The sequence below is a fragment of the Typopeltis vanoorti genome, chromosome 5 (assembly GCF_054136105.1).
Source record: "Typopeltis vanoorti isolate ZY-2024b chromosome 5, IOZ_Tvanoo_1.0, whole genome shotgun sequence".
NCBI lineage: Eukaryota > Metazoa > Arthropoda > Arachnida > Uropygi > Thelyphonidae > Typopeltis > Typopeltis vanoorti.
The window spans coordinates 171,047,947-171,071,222 of NC_143553.1; the positions used below are offsets into that span (position 1 = coordinate 171,047,947).

Genomic DNA, 23,276 nt, shown 5'->3' on the forward strand with positions numbered 1-23,276 from the left:
TGTATTAAAGTACGTTTTTTTTTATATGCTGGCAACATGAAAACTAAATGGAATTAGCAAACAGGTTAGGGATGTATAATTTGCCACCAAATGCACTTCCCAATTCAGTTAAAGGGTTAGTTGTACATCTGCCAGTCTACATTGAGATACAGAATTAATTTAGTAAGTGATTTAAGGATTTTAATTGAAATAACATTTAAGGTGCACCTGATGTTTTACAGTATGATTATCTGCTGAAAGTCAACTTTTAGCAAAAACAAAAGCCCTTGATGTGATTGGATTGCAATTCCTTGGAGGATATTTTCCTTTTCACAGTGAATTATTACTATGAAATCATTATAGTAGATGCACATCTCTTATTCATCAAAATGTTTAAAGATGACATTGGTAAACAGGGCTGAATGTATGTTATTCAGTGTTGCCTATTGTTATTGCAATTGCATTTCTTTAATTCTCTCCATGGTTACATATTGTAGTTGTTGCCTGTGTAACCTTTTGAAAATGGTATTTCCATCCATAGTGCTATGCTGTCTGAAGAACATTTTAAAAGCTTGAAGCTAGATCCTGGCTAGTTTTTTAAGCTTTTTACAAATTCCTGAGTGAGTTTATTTCTTCTGACATGAACCAAGTAGGCTTCTTTTCCGTCATGGTTACATGGTGATTAGCATTCGTTATTAAAATTATGGACACAAATACCTACCATGTTATAGTAAAACTTCAGTTTAATATAAACCAAAATAATCTCGACATTTCATCTGGAGTATATACACACACAATGAAACGAGCTACATTACGATCTACATGGTATGCTGAAGTTACATTAATTTGGTCAACCATTAAAACTACTGGCATGACCTGGTGGGGGAGAAAATTATCAAAGCTAGAATCCTGTTATTTTTTTTATTTATAATTTTTATCCTGTTGATTAAAAATCATTACAAGATATATTAAACTAGAGAGCACCATGCTGTCACATAATTTCTTTTATAAGTACACATAAATTATAACAAAACAGTGTGTATGGTGACCAGTAAGAGCTAAAATTATTGCTTTGAGTCCTACAGTAAGTGTTTGCTGAAAATTAAGGGGACTGAATATGTGCCATTCAAATTCTTGGGATTTTTATGCCATCATTATTGTTAAGCTTAGGATGTTGATCAAAATTTCACAAGCTTCTTTTAAATTTGCATTCATTCCAGATGTTTGTATGATGTATACAATCAATTTGATGTAGGGTGATCCTGTGGGCAGTGTATCTTATGCTTGCGAGCGTAATTTCTGTGAGATACAAAACTTATTATTGGTGTTTGTTCGTGGTTAGGGTGAAATTTAATATATTTGATAATTGTTTCTTATAATAATAATAATAACAACATCAGGTAACTTTCCAAGTTCTCTCTTCTTTTGAAATGCTAAGGAAACTATAAGGATAAAAGATTTTGAAAACTGATAGAGTACTACAGATTGAGCAACCTAAAGATTAAATATTTTGAAGCTTCTGTTTCATGGTATATTACAATCATACAATAAGAAACTAACCATTAAGGTTTAATTAGAAAATAATCGAAAATCATAGAAACATAATTATTTGAAACCCCCCTTTGCAAACATGACCTGTATGGAAAATTTTAACCTAGTTATGTTGTTACGCATCAGCAATGGCTGATGCTTAACAACATAACCTTTCACTTAATGCCCTGAACAACCACCAAAATTGTTAAATTTAATGCGTCCTTTATGTTCTTTTTTTATGGATAGGAATTGTATGTTCAGTTTCACCGATGTAAGGTAAGTTATGGGTGCAATATACTCCAGGGTGGGTCAGTGGTGGGAGGGGATCCTTAGAGGAGTTGAATGCTTTTTAATTTTATCATCATCATCAAATTCCTGCCATGTACCCACAAGGGTTGTACAGGATATGTAGTACATGAAAAAATTATATCATTACTGACTTCCTATCTACAATTTTCCTCCAATTCAGTCTGTTACTTGTCAAGACTCCAACATTATCAGATCTTATATTTCTATCATCTAAGGCTCTTTGTACCATATCAATCCACCTATATCTTGGTCTTCCTCTGGGTCATTTTGCCGCCAACCTGGCAGAGAACACCTGTTTTGCTAATCTTTCCTCACCATTCTGTTTAGGTGACCATAACACCTGAGATTACCTCTGCTAACGCATTCCTGGATGCTGACACTGTCAAGTTCTTTCCTAATATACTTGTTTTTAATATGATATTGCCATTGATGCCATCTGTTCACGCCTCTAATCTTTCTCAGGACTCTCATATCTGCGGTCTCTAGTCTTTGGTCAAGTGTTTTACTTCTGACCCAGCTCTCAGATCCATAAGTTAAAACTGGTTTGAACACTGTCTTGTATACAGCTAATTTAGTGTTCCGACTAATTTCTCTCTTATTCCATATGAATTTATTCAGTTGACTTCCTACCATACCAGCTTTGTTGATTCTGTTGTCTATTTCTATATTTAATTTACCATCTTCACTAAAAATTGTACCTAAGTAGCTGAAATGTTTTACTTGTTCCACAGGTTCCCCATTCAAAACACAGTTGACATTTTCAACGATTCTACCTATTTTCATTGTCTTTGTCTTTTTATAGCTGACTTTCATACCTATTACAACAGTTATTCAATTTAGTCGGGGAATCTTGCAAACTTGTAGCAGATTTACTTAGAATTATGACATTGTCTGCATAAAGCAAAGAGCTGACATTAACATCTCCAATTCTGATATTGTGTTTAATATCACTTTCCTTCATGATGTGATCCATATAGATCATGAATAACAGAGGGGATAACGTACATCCTTGTCTCGCACCAGATTTAACATTAAACCATCTTCCTGTACTTCCTTCAATTCTAACTGCTGACTTACAACTCAAATAAAGACTAATTATTGTTTGATAGAATGCCCCATTGACACCATATAACTGCAACGTATTGAATAGCTTCTCTCTTGGCACCTTATCATATGCATTTTCCAAATCGATAAAACTTAAATACAGATCTTTGTTATATTCCCATGCTTTCTCGACTATTTGTCGCAAAGTGAAGATCTGATCCTGACAGCCTCTGTGTGGCCTGAATCCAGCTTGTTCTTCACCAAGCTTTTCTTCCACAATTCTTCTCAACCGTTTCTCAAGTATACTTGCATAGATCTTGCCAGGAACACTCAGTAGGAAAATACCTCTGTAATTCTCACATTCAGTTTTATTTCCCTTTTTATATATGGGTACTATTAGAACTCTACTCCAATCATCAGGAATTCGTCCCCCTGTCCAGGCTTTCTGAACTATGCAGTGCAGCCACTGTAAGACTTATACCACCATACTTCAGCATTTCTTGTCGAATATCATCTACTCCTGCTGCCTTTCCACATTTCAAGCCTTTGATGGCTATTTCAAGTATGGACAGGTATTCCTGACTGAATGCCTGGTCAGTGTTTTTTTATCACTGTGCTGTCATCACAGGAATTTGATGATGATGTGTTCATCATAAATTGTAAACTTGTTACTTGTTATGTTTACAATTCTCATTGTCCTACCAACCATGCATATAATTACTGGGGTATATAACATCACAACTGTTAAATACTCCAGTAGTTGTCCCACCAGTCATGCAGACTGGTGGGACAATTAGAAGTGTCGTTACAAGTAAAAGTAAACTACTTGCTGCAAGCTATATTATCTGTATTGCATTTTCTGTACTTTATATATCCTCTTTACACAGCCATGTCTAATTTTTCCAATTTTCATTATCAAAGAATGTTAAGATATTATCTTATTTGATGGAGAATTGGAATGAAGATATTCAAAGCAGTACTTCTTTTCCAGACTTAAGCATTATTACTGAACTTGTATGAAAATGAAGTAGAGAAAATTTGGAAATAGCTGATTCTTAATATAGTATTTAAATCTGCCTTTGAAAAATATAGTTTGCTTTTGCATGCATTCAGCTTTTTATCTATTTGCATGATATGGTATTTTTTGTTCTTATCTTGTACTGCAGTATCATCAGTTTTTTCTTTTCTTATAGATATTAATTTTAATGCTGTAATCATTTTACTATATGAAAGAGGTATCTTGTTAAAGCAATGAGTGTTTGATTAGTATATTTTCCTTGCATCTCTCACATAACTTGTGCAAGTTTAGTGTACATATTTCTCATCATGACTTAAAGCACTATAAAAGTTTTGTTTTCCCAAAACTTACATTAACTGATCAAAGCCATAATCAGCATATTTGATAGCGCAGCCTTCTTTATTGTATTTAAAGCATCATCATGAGGCATTTTTTTCTCTCTTATGATGTATGATCAAACCAAATTGTTATTTTTTTTCAAACAAAGCAACAAGGCTTAATTTTACTGTATAGCCTACTTTCAGGAATCACTTTGTCAAGGTTGGTTTTATCACCCCCACATCTTGGAACTCAACAGCAAACTAAACCTTAACAACTCTCCATCAATGCTTATAGCTATAATGTTAGGAGCGGTCCTGTGTAGAGGACTTCAATTTGCATCTGTTGTCACAACAGTACTGCTGTTGTGTTATTTTTATGCTGAGTAGATTGAGTTAAGCATCTATCAGCAAATGAAAATCTGGGCATTGGACTGTTGCATCATGGGAAATTTATTTTGCTGCTTGCTAGAGCATGATGGAATATTTAGAAAATGCATGTTACTTTATAGTGAGCCATTTCTTGATTGCTTTGATCTATGGCAGTGTTTCTCCAAGTGTGGTATGCATACCCAGGGGGTATGCGGTAATTTTCGGCTATGCATCATTAACACATGGAATTATAACATGTATTTCTTAATAAATTATATATATCTCATCTTCCTTTTCACTCTTTTACCCTGCGTATTAATTAAGGATTTATTAATCATCGGACCTCAAACCGTTCACAGGGTAAGGCAGTCAGTCCTATGTCCCAGTAACCTATGTCCCCAGTGGTGTTGAGTTCTCTAGGCCGGTGTTGTCTGCTTTGCAGGATGAAAAACTGGGGAGAAAACCCTACTGTCCATGCCCAAGACTGGTTAACTTGGATATGACTGAGGAAGATCTTTAGCTCCTCATGTCACTGTTGGGAATCAAACCTCAGACACTCCTTCTTCAGACGGTTGTGAAGGGCACAGCCACTAGGCTAACTGCTTGAGGAAAATATATATTAAATTATATTAGGTATGAATTCTACTCGGATTGCAAGTTACTATTGCCTCGATATGAATGTTGGGGTGATAGTAACTCGCTTCCTGCGGTAAACAACACACCCTCTGCAATAGCTACTATACTGCAGATGCACAAAAAACAATTACTTTTGTTATGTCCCTGAATAAAGTACAGAGATATTTGCAGGCCATGTAATATATTTCTCAACAAATAGTGCAATTAGAGACAACTGGGATAAAAACAGCACTAACTAATGAATCATATGTCCCATCCCACAGAAGCTGCTGTATAGACTCAAGCAAAACCATATTTTTACTAGTGCAACATATGGTTTTTTTGTTTGACACCACTGTGTCGTGAACATGTTAAAACTAAGAAAAAAAAAAAAATATATATATATATATATATATATATATATAGTGAATGTGTTTCAGATATTATGCAAATCAGGTGAAGAGAATTGGCATTTCAACTTTAAGTTTGGGGGGGGGGGGGTGAGTAATATTTGAGTAAATATGATAATTTTTTTAGCTTTCAAATTCTTAAGTATGGATCATTGGCTAAGGACTAAATTTATAAAACGTACAAAAGAGCATTATAGCAGATACAAGTAACTGTAAGCAACAAGAAAACGTTGGTATTGTATCCCTCTCATTGACGATATATATTCATTGATATATGATATATATCTCATTGATGATAGTGTCTTTATAAATTTTGTTCTATTAAAAATCATTTTTTGTTTACATGTACATCTAAATTCAAATAAATGTTTACAGTGAAATATGCTTTTTTATTTATTATTAATATTATTTTGATAAGGGTGTACTTGGGAATAATGAAAATTTAAGAAGGGGTACACGGATATCTGAAGTTTGAGAAACACTGGTCTATGGGAATTAGTTCAGTAACAGAGGCCACATTATTTTGACAGTAACTTCCCTTCCACAAAAGGATATAAACATTGCTTTTGTACCAGAGAGTAGATGGAATGATGATTATTTTCAGAGACCAAGTATATCTTAAAAAACATTTCAGACCTCCCAATAAGCAAGTTGGTAGTCATACTGGATGATAAATCCTCTGCAGCCTAAAATTCCATGTAGTATTTTTCTTGTGGATTTGAAATAATTGCATGCTTTTCTACTGAGTTTGGTAATGTTAGAAATTCTTTTCCTTTGTATTGTACACCAGCATAAATATGCATTTGAATTATTTTTCACCATCTTTTATATATAAATAGGCAGGATGATGATTTAGTTTGCAGAATATGTAATGTTTTGCTGTTTTAGCAAATTGTATTACATCTGTGTGATGCTTTGTCATAGTTACACTGACTGCCTGTAGTTGTATTTTATTTTAGATAGAAATGTATTTACTGACTTCATTCATATTAAGTACTTATGGATGATGCTTTTGATGTTAGCAAAAATGATAGTATATTTAAATATGGTGTGCATTATTTAACATGAGGTGAGGCTTTGAAGAAGAGATGTCATAACAGCTATTCTTGTCTGTAATCTTTATATTTTTATAACCTGCATGGAAACAGCTGAAGTTTTACCCCTCATCTAATTATATCATTTTCTGGTGTGTACCCATAGACGTTGTACATCAACTCTTAATTAGTTGCACCTTTTTTTTTTGGTTACATAATTAGGTGCATTGAATCAGAACGTCGGAAATCACTCCCTACTCCATAACTGATTGCACCGATGGTTGGCACATGACTGATTCAGCGTGGGGGGGGGGGGGCAAGAAACTCAGTTACTCGAAATTGCAACGAAAATCTGTCATTGGTTTTTTTTTTCAGAAATTGAACTTGAATGACACCTGGGATCAAATTGATCCCATGCTACTAATTAGGTCAAATTTGTTTTTGTAATTGAAAGAGTTGTAGTTAATTTCTGAAGTGTTTTGAGATGCCAAGTCAATCTGCAATCTAGAAAGTTTTACTGTTCCCCCAACCCCTCATGTATTCTTTTCATAGTGTTTGGAACATTCATGCTATTGTGAACACCTATAACGATCTACAGGAGAGGCAGTTTAACTCTGGTAGAACTAGTATTCCTTGCCTTAAATGAATATATTTCAGATGTTAAATTTAAGTTATCTGTGAAGTAAATTAAATGAAATAATTCTGTCAACCTGTTCACAGCCTCCATAGCTCAATCATTATGGATGAAGCCCTTTTCAATGAAAGATCTGGGTTCAGATCCTGACTAGGATGTGAAGAACTTATCAGGGATTTTCAACTGACAGTGAGTTAGCATCTCATACTGAGAGATAACAAGATTCGTGCACTTATGCATTATAAAAGTAAAGAAAAAGACAAATGACTAGAATAATAGAATTTTATTTTAATAAAATTCTATTCTAGTATTTAATAAAAATTTTATTATAATAGAATATTATATTCTATTATAATAAATTAAGCTTCCATTATAGATAATGGAAGATGCAATTAATTAAAAGTAGTTTTAAAACTGAAATGAAGGTATTCACTTATTAAAATTAGAAGAGGTATATCTCTTATAGATCACAGCTGAAGTATATGGGAGTACGCTGTTAATTGCATGTATTCTTATGGTTGATTTACTTTCATAGGAAGTTATTAATGTGAATTGCACTTTTTGATTATTATTGATAAGTATGATCTATTGGAATATTGCTAAATCTGTTTATAATGGTACTTGTGGTATAGTAATGATTATTGGACACATTTCACAAGAATAACTTTTTTTTTTGCAGATATTTTATCCAGAAATTAACAGCCATCAGCATAAAGCTAGAACAAGATCATTTATCCTATTCGCAGAGTTGTTCCATATGCGAGAATGTCACCGTATGGATAGATACAAAATAAAATGAGAATGCAGTTAAAGCTAAAATTAGATAGCTTTGAAATGCAATAAAATAGCAAATTAGTTATATAAATGTATCATTCAATCATTTTTATATATATATATATATATATATATATATATATATATATATATATATAAAATAGCAAATTAGTTATATAAATGTATCATTCAATCATTTTATATATATATATATATATATATAGAGAGAGAGAGAGGGGAAACAAGTCATTTAAGTTTGGACAGTGTAGAAGTGTTTGTGCACCAAGGTTTTGTATCAGAGGATATTGGTTGGTGTTCACTCTGTGCTAAGCAAGTTGAGATTTTTTGATTGCATTCTCATTTTGTTTTGTTAATCACCCATATGGTTTCACTCCGGCATATACATATAGGCAATGGATGAAAGGGTAGTGACCTCACTTAATGCACACCAATACACACACATCCTCAAGGTAATTCAGAAATAATTATATCTTCACATTCCATTTCCTCCTTGTCAGTGACGTTTTGATAATATGGTGTTGGTCTGCCGTGGGCGTCTAGTGCAATGTATTTTTGAAGTGATAAACTATCATTACTTCGAATTCAATATGAGGAATTTTATGCCATTCATCTGACAAACTGGATCAATTCACCTTGGTTCTTTGGAGGTGGAAGATGTTGCCCAAGAGCTTGCTCCATAAATGTTCAATAGGATTTAAGCCTGGTGATTGGCATGGTTATGGCAGATAGGACACCTCATCACCATGTTCTGCAAAGCACTGGGGGGGTGACTGGCTGCATAGGAGAAAAGTGTGTCAACATGGGGAAGATGATCTTGCTTATAATTGAAAGATATGTGTAGCATCCGCTTTACCTTCCAATACAACAAGTGGATCAAATCATGAGAATGCACCCCAGACCATTACAGAACCACCAGAACCTTTCACATTTGAAAACAAGCACTCTGACTAGTATGCTTCCTTTGGCTGATGGCACACACGTATCTGTCAGTTTGCAGCAAGTGTGAATGTTGATTAATTGGACCATATTACATCCCTCCACTACCTGTGATCTTTGCACCATTGGACGTGGCAACGTGCGTTGATGAGTGATCAAACTCTTGTGTGAAGCACCCAGCCCATAATATCTAACTCTGTAGTTTTGAGAGCAGGGTTTTTGTTGAAATGGATTTCTCATGATCAGTGTTGAATTTTTCACACAATTGCTCAGGAGTAATTTGCCTATTTTTTGTACAGTACACACACTCTCGATTGTCATTCTCTTACAATAAGTGCTTTCATCCACTATTGCATTTTGCTGATTTTTGCCATGTTGACATAACCTTAGTCTGTTCACTTATTAAATTTTCCTAGACCGACATGTGCAATTTCAGCTATTTTGATCACAGATGCACTTGCCAGCCTCCAACAATCATGCCCTTTCATATCCAGAGAGGACCTCAGTGACTTCCATTCCAATGCAATATACGGTGGCAGGCCTCTGTTTGCCTTTATACACTCATCCCTAGGAATGTCAGGAGTACATTTGCATACGAATAGCATCTGTCTTTGGTGCATTGCAACTACCAATAACGTCACCCACTAGGTCAGTGTGTCCATTACCTGTAGCTGAGCTCTGTAAATAGGATTAATGTTCTTGATTCCAGCTTCACTTTGTGTTGATGGTTAATTTCTAGCTGAAATAATTAAATAAGTAAATTATTATTCTTGTGAAAGCATTTAATGATTGTGAGTCACAAGTGCTGTAGAAGTAATCAAGAACAGAAGAAAAATGCTATTCAACATGTGGTAAATCAAGAGCAGGGGTTTCTTTTTAAAAAAACAGTGCCATGATCGATGTTGAATTTTTCACACAATTGCTCAGCAGATACCCAGGTGTACATCATATTTCTGTTACCATTAATCGTGTGTGTTTGTATATAGTCAAGCTGCCAAACAGGATCTTGCTCTCAACATTCACAACATTTCTTATCTTCAAGAGACAATATATATCCTTGATCTTTTTCAGCTTAGTTTTAGGCACCAGGCACACCAATGTTTTTACAATATAGACATCTTTGACTGTAGAATTGACTCACTTGGTTAAAAAAAAAATTTTAAAAAAAAGTGGTCAGCTGGGTTGAAAACGGCAGTTAAAAACTGAAAATCCATTTTTGAAGTATCTCATTCCTATGGCCCACAAAAAACCCACATTGGATACAGGTCCATAGTTTACTGCATAGATGCTTCTAAGCCTCTGTGTTGCCTCTACAAATAAATTAAAAAAAAAAAAATTTTTTTTTTTTTTCCCTACAGACATCAAGAATAAGCCAGAGGTACACTGCTAAATAAAGACAGTTTTGACACTGTCTTTATTTAGCAGTGTACCTCTGGCTTATTCTCTTAACTGGGCATCAGAAATTCCTTCCAGGCATAATACATCTTTACATCAACTTACGATTGAAAAAGAAAAGGATGAAAAAAAAGTAGCCTTTTGTAGACATCCTCCTTTCCCATACATCATGCACTCTGGCTATTTCATCTGCAGAAACATTCTACAAGCAGATCGAAGGAACTGATAAGAAGGCTTTCATGTGCACTATCTAATTTCTGCTTTCAACTCCTTTGAAGATTATGAGGAGAATAGTCTTCCTTCAGGTATCTAGAGGTATGAAGTGTTGGCCATCTGGCTACTCGGAAGCATCTCTACTGGCTTTCTTAGCCAAAATCAACCATCTCCATCTGTTCATCAACTTCACCATGAGAAAAAAAAGGATCAAAAAGTAGCCTTCCTAGACATCCTCTTTTCCCCTTACCTCATCTGGAATACTTACATCTGTTCACCATAAACCTGCCTTCACAGGTCACTGTACACAAGAATCAGCACATCATTCATCTCAAAAATAGGCATCAAGTATTTGCTCAATGAAGCACCTGATTTTGAGGATCTCCAGCAAGAATGAGTTATCTAATTCATCATATTGTAGAATAGCTTCACCTCAGAAGATTAAATGTATTCTGGACATTTACAAACCAATCCCTGAATACCCATACATACAGTTCTTTACTTATATATTGCAGGCAGCATATCAGCAGTTGTAAATATCCTGAAAAGATAGTTTAGTCCCAACAAAACTCCTCCTGATTACCATCTTTGAAATATAAACGGCCACTCTTCCTCCCTGGTGTTTTACCAGGTTCAGTGCAATTGCTTCTGCTCTTTGGATAAACAGGATCTGTTGTAGAGAGATTACAAGCAATACCAGTCTAATATCAAAAATAAACCTGAAACATCTGACTTTTCATAGCATAAAATGTTGAAGCACTTCTACATCTCCCATGGTTATATCCATTGCCAAAATTTTGGGAGTCTCGTCCTCATAAATAGCATGCTTCCCCCTTAGCATTTATATATATAACATACGTCATTCATTTTATGTATCTAATTTTCTCTTTTTATATGGTGGAGACATTTCAGATTTGTCTTCAATAAGTTTGTTTTCAAGACATTTTAGATTTTAACTGGAACTTTCAGTTCTCGAAAGTGGCAAACAAAATATCCTGTACCTCTTTGGAAATTATAGAATTCACTTTTAGTGCAAGATTGGATAGTGCTAATGGTAGTGGAAACCTGAGTGCAGATGGAGCAAGGATGAATTGGCTTTTTGAATGTTTCAACTTTCTGAAATAGGAAGCAACGACTTAATGGAAACTTCATAATTTTTATCAAGTCTAATTTTAACAGAAACCTTCAATTTCTGAGATAAACTGCAGATTCAATACAATACTACTGTGTGTGTGTGTGTGTGTTAGAGAGAGAGTAGACCTACCTTTGGATCCTTTTTCTCATCTTCATGAAACTTCAAGCCATCAAATGAGATGGAATAACTTATTTCAACTTGTCAAGATGTTCTTCAGTACCAAGTAATCCATGAGCAGTTTTATCCATTTTTAAAATATGCCTCTTGAACTTCAGCTCCTTATCCACAAACATTCCCCTTCTCCCAAATTCCTGGATTTGGCATGATACATAACTGATATTCTTTTCACCCCAAAATGCATAACCTTACACTTTTTCATGGGGATTTTAGACAAGATTTTTTACTGAAGATGGTAAATTAAATATAGAAATAGACAACAGAATCAGCAAAGCTGGTATGGTGGGAAGTCAATTGAATAAATTCATATGGAATAAGAGAGAAATTAGTCGGAACACAAAATTAGCTGTATACAAGACAGTGTTCAAACCAGTTTTAACTTATGGATCTGAGAGCTGGGTCAGAAGTAAAACACTTGACCACTGACTAGACCGTAGATATGAGAGTCCTGAGAAAGATTAGAGGCGTGAACAGATGGCATCAATGGCAATATCATATTAAAAATGAGGATATTAGGAAAGAACTTTACATTGTTAGCAGAGCTAATCTCAGGTGGTATGGTCACTTAAATAGAATGGGAGAGGAAAGATTAGCAAAACAAGTGTTCTCTGCCAGGTTGACAGGAAAACGACCCAGGGGAAGACCAAGATATAGGTGGATTGATACGTTACAAAGTGCCTTAGACGATAGAAATATAAGATCTGATAATGTTGGAGTCTTGACAAGTAACAGACTGATTTGGAGGAAAATTGTAGATAGGAAGTTAGTAATGATGTAATTTTTTCATGTAGTACTTTCATATCCTGTACACCCCTTGAGGATACATGGCAGGAATTTGATGATGATGTATTGCTAGTTTGTGTAAATCATCTCACAAGATTTCATTGATCTTTATTGACAATTGCTGTACCCCATTCTGCATCATCAGCAAACTGAATATTTCACTTTGGTTTATTTTCTCATTAAACTAATCCTAGAGTCCTAGACCTACTTGGACTTAAACAATGTTGTATCCTGACACTGTATAGTTCAGAGGGCCTGGACAGAAGGACGAATTCCAGATGATTGGAGTAGAGCTCTCATAGTATCCATATATAAAAAGGGAAATAAAACTGATAATTATAGAGGTAATTATCAATTAGTTTTGATCTTACCAGGAACAGTCTCTGACTGTTCCTGGTAAGATTTATACCCGTATACTTAAGAAAGGGTTGAGAAGGATTGTGGAAGACAAGCTTGGTGTGGAACAAGCTGGATTTAGGCAAATAGAGGCTGTCAGGATCAGATATTCACTTTACGACAAATAGTTGAAAAGTCATGGGAATATAACAAAGATCTGTATTTTAGTTTTGTAAATCTGGAAAAGACATACGGCAAGGTGCCGAGAGAGAAGCTATTCAAAACGCTGCAGTTATATGGTGTCAGTGGATCATTATATCAAGCAATACTTAGTCTTTATTTGAGTTGTAAGTCAGCAGTTAGAATTGAAGGAAGTATAGGAAGATGGTCTCATCTCATCTTCCTTGTGGTGTCTAGGGTTTATTAATCATCGGACCTCAAACCGTTCACAGGATGAGGTGGTCAGCCTTACGCCCCAGTGTATCCTATGTCCGTAGTGTTGAGTTCTAAAGGCTAGTTTGCCTGTTTTGCGGGATGAAAAACCCCAGGATAAACTGGGGGAAAAAACCCTGCTGTCCATGCCAAGACCAGCTAACTTGGCTATAGCTGAGGAGGATCCTTCAGCCCCCTCGCGTCTCTGACATGAATCGAATCTAGGACACTCCTTCCTCAGGCATATGGTTGTGAAGCGCACATCCCACTAGGCTAACCGTGCAGGCCAGGAAGATAGCTTAATGTTAAATCTGGCGTGAGACAAGGATGTACATTATCACCCCTGTTATTATCTATATGGATTACATTATGAAGGAAAGTGGTATTAAACCTGATATCAAAATTGGATATGTTAATGTCAACTCCTTGCTTTATGCGGATGATGTTATACTTCTAAATAAATCCGCTACAAGTGTGCAAGATTCCCTGACTAATTTGAATAACTGTTGTGATAGATATGGTATAAAGGTCAGCAATAACAAGACAAAGGTAATGAAAATAGGTGGAAGCATTGAAGATATCAGCTGCATTGTGAATGGAGAACCTGCAGAACAAGTGAAACATTTCAGCTACTTAGGCACAATTTTTCGTGAAGATGGTAAATTAAATATAGAAATAGACAACAGAATCTACAAAGCTGGTTTGGTAGGAAGTTAATTGTATAAATTCATATGGAATAAGGGAAAAATTAGTCGGAACACTAAATTAGGTGTATACAAGACTGTTCAAACCAGTTTTAACTTATGGATCTTGAGAGAGCTGGGTGAGAAGTACAACACTTGACCAAGGACTAGAGACCGCAGATATGAGAGTCCTGAGAAAGAATAGGGGTGCGAACAGATGACAATATCATATTAAAAACTAGGATATTAGGAAAGAACTTGACATTGCCAGCATCCAGGAATGCATTAACAGAGCTAATCTCAGGTGGTATGGTCACTTACACAGAATGGGCAAGGAAAGATTAGCCAAATAAGTGATCTCTGCCAGGTTGGCAAGAAAAAGACCCAGAGGATGACTAAGATATAGATGGATTGATACGGTAAAAAGTGCCTTAGAAGATATATATAAATATAAGATCTGACAATGTTGTAGCTTTGACAGATAACAGATTGATTTGGCAGAAAATTGTAGGTAGGAAGTTAGTAATGATGTAAATTTTTCATGTAGTAATATCATATCCTGTACACTCTTTGAGGGTAAATGTCAGGAATTTGATGTATCCTCACCATTCTTAGCTCTATTTAAAAAATTTGTGCAGTATTTCTATGGAACATCAAAATAATTATTTTTTGTCTTTTAGTTAGCATCTTTGACAATTAATTAGAACAAAAATTTTAGTTATACATGGTATGGGGTCCAGAAACGAGTTGCAAGAAATCAAGGTCTTTGAAAAGTTAATTTTTTATTAGTTTCTACTTATATTTACTTTAGTGTTCAAAATTCAACAAATTCAGTCAAAATTTTGCTTAATTACATAATGAAAATTATAGATAAAATTTATGCATGTTATTATGATGAAAACATCATTTTACATGGGGGTGTACTATAATTATCCATGATTGGCCACAAAAGTAGTAGTAAATTATTGAATTAGGCTCTTCAGTTTTTGAAATGTTGTGACCTTGTGTGCAATTGCAAACATGACTCACTGGACTCCCTTGAATTTGGTCACCCCTTGTTCGAAGTTCTGCGTCACTGTCGGTTGACTCGGAGCTTGCATGTCTGTCCATGGTGACAGAGAAATTCGATTGGATCAGCCAGGGTTATGATGGCGCGATGTAACATAAATATGAACGTGCGATTGCACGTGATTCAGCCGATGGACAGGTGTTATGATATACTAATATAAATTCCCCTTTTTTATCGATAAGTCAACCATTCTCATGTAATGAAGCTGGATGTTTATATTTAGCTACAGTACAGCCTGATAATGAATTTCAAGCATATATTATTATTATTGGGATTTTTAATTTAGTGATGTAAATATACATCAGTGTATATTTACATTGATAGGATAAATGTTAATGTGCATATTAAATAGCAGGGTTCCAAATGAGCTTGTCTTTTACTGGATAACTGAATAAACTCCACCAACCACCCTCTTATACACATCAATTTGATCCATTCCTGTTTGCTTCGGTTTAGTAAATAGAATTCCTGTTCAGCATTATCACCTTATAGTCATTTTCATGCTCTCCCATCGGGAAAAAAAATCGTGATATATTTATTGTATTTATATGCTATCAGCGCAATCGCCATGCATTCAGGCATATTTCTTTCCCATGCATCGCCCACTCCTGTGTACACTAGCAATGAAACAGTAATTTAAAGCGTGTAAAACTTCCCCTTTTTAAATGAGTGCAAGATTTTGCATTTGTAAGCTTTTTTGTGCTTCTTATCAATACCTTTGAAATGAAACTTATACGAATAAGCATATATTTACTAATATTCATTAAGCATCAAAAATACGCAGGAAGCAAAATTGGTGAACCAACACCAATGCGCGATTTTTTTCCATTAAAATATAAAAAAGAAATAATAAAAATGAAATACCATACATGTCGTATAAGACCAAACACTACAGAAAATCTCTCGAAATCATGGGTCTTATACAGCAAGTATAAAAAGGGAAGCTTTATAAAATGATTTCATCCTGAAGTAGCTTGAAATTCTATACTTTCATCTGGATTCAGTCTTGACCATTTTAGTGCATATGCTCTAATTATATTTCTTGTAACATGTTCGAATACCCATTCTGCAATGATTTTCCAGATGTGGCCATAGCAGCAGAGTTATTAGTTTGCTTTGCCATTTCATTACATTTATTTTAAATCGAGCTTTGTACTTTCTTCGTTTTGTTGCTGGTTCCATGATTTTAAATAACAATTTTAATAATCCTAGAATTAAAAAAAAAATACAAAATTAAAATTGGGGCTAATCACCAGGGCCGTTGGAAGTGGGTGCTGCCACCGGGGCACAGTTCATAAATTCATTTTTAAGAAACAAAATTTTTATCATAAAAACAAAAAAATTCTTAGAATGATCAATATTAAAATAAGGCCAGATACACCGAATAAAAAAAAAAAAATTGTATATTGCCGGCTGTTTACATCAAGTGCATCGAGAGCAGGCTGAATGCTTGCTTGCAGAAACGAATTTTCGTACAAAATATTTGTTGCTACGTAACCAGTCATATGATACTGTAAAAACTCAATTGCAGCTTAAATATTCTAAAGCACATTACATTCGATTGTTTACTTAGGTGAAGTCCCATGTGAATATCGTAAAAATAAACTTTGTTTGTCTCTGTATAGTTTGTTTTAGATGTTATTGTAAATAACGCTCTGAAACTTTACTGTATATACTGCTTTAATAAGAATATGTTAGAGTGTTAAAAACAAAGGCAATATTTTTATTGCCGAAGCTGCATGTAATAAATCTACATGGCGGCATTAGAAAGATAAGTGTAAACATCTGCCAAGTCAGTCAGAAAGGTTTAAATAACTTTCCGATGGCCGGCATCTTACAATTAAAAGAAAGAGGAGGAAAACAAAAGGTGTGCTGAACTTGAAACTTAAGATGAAAGAATCGTACCGATTCTTTGGGGGTGGGGGGTTTGCCAAACTTCATGCAAGGTCTCAGAGGAGGCATAATAAAAAGGAACGGAAGCAAACAGAAGGGGCTGCCCAGATCCAGAGATTGCTGCAGAAGTAGGGGGGGGGGTCCAGTTCCAGAGACATCCACAGAGGCTGCTCAGTTCCAGACGCTCTCAAAGAGGAAGCTGCTTGGTCCCAGGCATTGGTTGAGAGAGGAGTTTTCCACTTCCAGAAAGGAGCTTCTTGATTTGAGATGTCACTAGGGAGGCCAAGACAGGGATTTCAAATTGCCGAAGGGAGAACTCCCAAATGCCATACAAGAGAAAAGTTTCCAGTCTATAGAGGGATGCTGGTTGACAGTTGACGGCAGTTTCATTTTTTCTTTGAGGCGTCATTTTCAGTTTCTTAGAGGTGACAATTCAAGCTACTTGAGACATTAGTCGTCCAGGCATTTTCGACAAATCCAAGTAGAGGAGAAAAGGTGAGGCAAATTTCCTGAAGTACCTTTGCTCGTAAGTTTTTCTTTTCGCCGTGGGAGAATAACGTTTTTCCGGATCTGTACGAGTCCCGCTACGCTCCCGATGAGATATATCCGAAGCCAGAATTCCAGATGAAGATCTAAGATGAAAGAATTGCCATAGAACTTTTAGTGAAAGACTTTTGACTGATTGTGAGATACGGGGCCTTTGTAAATTCTAAACTTTTATAAAATTCCTCTTATAGTTGTATTAGAAAGACATTTAAGATATATGTTTAATAAGATTAGGAAGTGTCCTTAAGAGAATCAGTTGGCATGTTGATATCAAATTTGTAAACTGAGAGTAGATAACTTTGTGTTAAAGTATTTAAAGTTGGAGAAAAAAAGGTTCTAAATTTTGCTAAAGAGTTATAGAAAGATAGAGAAAGCAATCTCCCTAATGTTTAAATTTGTGTACATTTCATAGTAATGTAAATAAATGTTATTTGACTTTCTGAGAACGAAAGCGCGCACAGCTACATTAGCATAACGGAGAATAAAGTAAAGAAAAAAGACATCACAAGTAATTAATAGAAATTACAAGTATACAAAGTTAAATAATAATAGTTTACAATGTCACAGTAATGACAGGATAGCAACAGTAGAATTATAACAGTACGCATCTCAGTAGGCTGCTGACATTAGCGCAGTGTGGACTATTGTTTCGGCCCCTTGTCGTGTTGGGTAATAATTTCTTGTGGGTATAAAATAGAAATGGAATCCAATTAAAGTTATCTGGTGCACAAAATCGTAAGCGTCATGCTACGAAAGAAGCAGATATTAAGAAACAAACTGGGGCTCTTAATAAATTTATTAAAATATTCTGATGCAGATTGTAACTAACTCGATAGATAAATCGGAGTTGATACATCATCCAGTTTGCATGAAAGTACTATTGAACAAGATAAGATGTGAGATTTAAGTGAAAAACAGAAGATTTAGTTGTAGTTGACCACGAAACTAACACACTGTTAGTCTGTAAATTTAAAAGATCCAAGTGAATGGAGAAATATTGATGAAAAATTAAGAATTGTTTTAATTGAAATGGGGCCTGTTCAAAAGAAAAACATAATATATCCCAGAGATACATATGGTCGTAAATTTGGTGACAAGTATTATAATAGAAAAATGGAAAACAGGGACTTGTGCCAAGAACATGCTCATTTATTCCAAAACTTTAAATTCTGTTTTTTACTTTTGTTACAAACTTTTTGCACCTACTGAATCAAGTAGTCTTGTAGAAGGTTATAACAATTGGAGAAATGTAAGTACAACTTTGCATAGACATGAGACTAGTTTAACTCTCATGAAATATTTCTTAAAATGGAAGGAACTTGATAAAAATTTAAAAAACAAAACTATTATTGATTACCAGACTCGAAGCATGTATGAAATGGAAAAGAAACATTAGACGAGTGTTTTAGAATGCTTGATTGAAATTATAAAATTCCTTGGTAGCCAAAAATTTAGCTTTTCGTGGATCATCTCATAAATTATATGGAAGGAACAACTGATTTTTTTTAAAATTAGTCGAACTGTTTGCGAAGTTTGATCCCGTTATGGAAAATCATGTTGAAAGGACCCTACATCGAAACAATAGAGTACACTATTTGAGTAAAGACAGTCAAAATGAAATATTGGAAACTTTAAGCAACGCAATCAGGGATGCAATTTTATTATTCATTCGAAAATCTAAATATTATTCCATAATTTTAGACTGCACACCTGATGCAATTAAAACAGAACAAATGTCCATTATTATTCGCTTTGTTTCCTGTGACAATGGAATTGTCGAGATCAGGGAAAACATTTAAGGTTTTGCAGATGTATTAGATTCCACAGGACGTAGTTTATGTACAACAATAATGGAACATTTCCATTGAAGACGTGAGGTCAAGGGTATGACAATGGGGCAAATATCAAAGGGAAAAAATATGGGCTCCAAAATTTACTTTTGAACAAAAATCCTCAAGCTTTTTACGTGCCATGTGCTGCTCATACTCTAAATTTAATCATTAACGATGCAGCCAAAGTTGAATGCAGATACAATTAGTTTCTTTGCAATTCAAGAAATTGTATATTTCTTTTCGTTCTCTTACAAACGTTGGGCAATCCTTTTAAAGTTCATAAAAAATTTAACATTGAAACAGCCATCAGAAACACGATGGGAAAATAAAATTAATGCAATCCGCCCTCTACGATATCAGTTAGGAGAAATTTACGATGCACTTTTTGAAATTTTAAATAATGAAAATTTTAATAAACTCGGCATGAAGCACAAACATTATGTGCTTCATGTAAAGGGCTACAAATTTATTTGCTCTTATAATTTGGCATGATTTACTTAACAGAATAAAGCCTGTGAGTAAAATGCTTCAAGACATATGAACATACCACTTGCTTCAGAATCTGTCGAAAACTTAAAAATATTCTTACAAGAGTATCGATCAGATACAAATTTTAAAGAAGTTCTAAAAACGGCCAAAGAACTGAGTGAAGAGGTGGATGGAGTCGTAAGAATGCTCCTTCGACAGTCTTATTAAATTGAGTTATTTAGTTAACAGCACTCTACTGTTTACTCATAATAAAACCATGCAATAAAGAGTAAGTGTCATTTAAATTGCACTGCATGGAGAACAAGAATTTCAAACTGGTACGGAAGTTTGAAGAGGAAAGAGACACGACAATTTGACTGAGCATCATGACAAAACACCATAATCGCCAGAAGATAAATTTAGAGTGAATAGTTTTATACAGTTCTAGATGTTGCAATGTGTTCGTTAATAGAACGTTTTGAACAACTAAAAACATTATGATAATTTCAATTTATTGTATAGATTACTACAAATTAATAACAAAGTTACGAAAAAATTGGGACGATTTAGAGATTCTCTTGAAGGATGGCAACAGTGAAGATGTAAATGCAATAAAACTATGTTATGTGCTTTCCGGATATTTTTTAGAAGGTTAATTTAAATATTCAAAACCCTTTCGATATTCTTAATTTTATTGTCTCCAGTAATTTATCTTTCCCTAACTTTTCAATTGCTTTAAGAATACTATTAACCTTACCTGTTAGTGTAGCGAGCAGTGAACATTCCTTTTCCAAGTTGAAATTGATTAAACCTACTTAAGAACAAGTATGTCACAAAAAAGGCTTGTTAGTTTGGCGTTAATAGGTATCAAAAATGATATGTGTGGGATTGGATGTTAAGACCATTATTTCTAATTTTGTGAATATGAAATCAAGAACCCTAAAATTTTAATTTAAATTTTTTGAATATTTATATTAAATGTTCTAATTATTTCTGAATTATTTTCTCATCTATCTTGAGTTTCTTTTATATATTTTCCTAAAAGATAGTTCCACTTATAAAAATTATTAAAAAAACTTTTCACAAGTTACTAAGAATTGAGTAAAATGCAAGAATTTTTTAAACTTTAGTTCAAATAAACTTTAATTAAAATTCATTGTAATTTTGTTAGCGATTTGGGTTGGTGAGAAGGCTATAATCCCTGTGTCATTATATTCAACGATTAAAGTGAAGTGGCTTTATGAAAATTTGCTTTAACTTTTGAAAATTTTTTGAATATTCGGGTTTTTAGCGATTATCCTGCCTAGTCAACACCCTCGGTTCGTTACATTTCGCGAACCAACGTGTGGCTGTTATGTCAAAATTTACTTAAGAAATTTCAAATAATTAAAATTTTTATTATCGTATAAGAACCACACATGCCGGGATCGTTACAAGGGCGTTTAGACAGAAATTGCACGCAGATGGCAAAGACCCTAGCGCCTGCACTGCTAATCACTTTTAATTATGGTAATTCGCATAAATACTAAATCTATGCTGTGCAAAAGAACGGATATGCATAGATATGAAATTTTTTTTATAAGTTGCATTAGTACTAGAAGAAATTGGGGGGGTCATCCTATATGCCGACATGTACAATATGTTTCTTTTAAGATAAAAAGATATCTACTCAGTCTTAAAACATTAAAAAAATTTTTATTAACCAACTCGGCTGGTCACTATAAAAGTGATTAGGCACTTAAGGCATGCCCGAAACCATGCTATCCTACATATAGTATCCTATTCCTATCTACCCATTCCTAGATTTTTTATTTGTTTTTTCCCTTTTAACTGACTAACATAACACCTTGATTCCACTGCTTAAATACTAGATTGATAATTAGAATATTTGTGAAACAATTGCTTTGCCTTCTTTCCACTCCCCTGGGATCCACCTAGAGCTTAGAGGTGAAACAATCTAATCAAAGGTACTGCTAATTCCCTAGTCCCTTTCTTGATTTATGCAAGTTGATATGCCATCTACTGCCTGCCACCACCACTAATATCTCCACAGGCAATCGCAAACATCCATGGCGGGATTCAAACCTGCAGCCTTTTGGTTGGGGAGCAGACATGCTAATTGCTTGGCCAACCAGGCCAGCTAATAATTTAACACTTTAAAATTTAGTTTCATATGTATTGTTGAATTTGTGTACTCTTCCTGAAAAGTTCATTTTAAAATTATAAGAATATTATAGTAATATTTCAGTGAACTGATCAGTAGAATTCTTTTGTTGCAGCCTGTATTTCTTCTCGTCCTGGACAGTGTGGTAGAGCTGATGGTTACATTTTGGAAGGAAAAGAGCTGGAGTTTTATCTCAGAAAAATAAAAGCCAAAAAAGGGAAGTAATTCACATGTTGAGTGTAGAAATTGAATAAAACTTCTTAAATTGAGGATTCTTGGATTTATTTCACAAAGTTAATAGCAATGCAGAAATACATCAGATTATCTTAAATTGAGGAAAACATTAAGCACAATAACTGCAGCTTTGAGGAAGGTTACATTAGTCGTTTTTGTTTTGCTTTATTTAAATTGGCAATTCTGTGTATTTAAAAGTAAAAAAAAAAAAATTGCTAAAATGCGATCAATTTTTGTTGTTTCACTTGGACTCACCAAGTTTATTCCTTTGTTTTGCTAAGTTTGGAGCATTAACCACCAAATCAGCCATAACTATTTCAATCAACCAAACAATTGGTGTGAGGAATGGTATTAAAATTGCAATGTTTTTGGTTAACTTGAATGGATGCTAAAGTGTGATTGAGGTCTTATTCTAACTGTAGGGTTTGTGAATAGCTATATAACATTCTTCATGTGGAGGACTGCAGATTTTGAGGTAATGTCCAGTCTTGCCTTGTAATGGTGTACTCATCTATCTAAAAAAATGAGAATAACCTAGAAATTGGAAATTACCCATCCAAATTGTGCTGTTTAAGCCAAAAAAAAAAGCTAGTGCTACTGCATAATGGAATGCCATATTAGCTAATATGTTGCTCATTTATACAAGGATTTTGTTCCTTTCATCAGGAAACTGGAGCAAAAGAGAAAGCCATATCTTAGTCTTCCTCTGGGTCGTTTTCCTGCCAACCTGGCACAGAACACTTGCTTTTGCTAATCTTTCCTCTCCCATTATGTTAAGTGACCATACCACCTGAGATTAGCTCTGCTAATGCATTCCTGGATGCTGACAATGTCTAGTTCTTTCCTAATATCCTCATTTTTAATATGATATTGCCATTGATGCCATCTGTTCACACCTCTGATCTTTATCAGGACTCTCA

The 23,276-nt window shown here is 34.4% G+C and overlaps 1 protein-coding gene across 1 annotated transcript in view; it reads left to right on the forward strand.

Annotated features, from left to right (window-relative positions):
* Nucleotides 1-22,391, forward strand: part of RpS8 (ribosomal protein S8) — an 87,119-nt gene extending 64,728 nt beyond the window's left edge. The window contains exon 6 of the mRNA XM_090392922.1: nucleotides 22,238-22,391. Coding sequence (XP_090249048.1) covers nucleotides 22,238-22,347 — 110 coding nt within the window. The 3' untranslated portion in view covers nucleotides 22,348-22,391. The remainder of the gene's footprint in view (nucleotides 1-22,237) is intronic.
* Nucleotides 22,392-23,276: the final 885 nt, after the last annotated feature.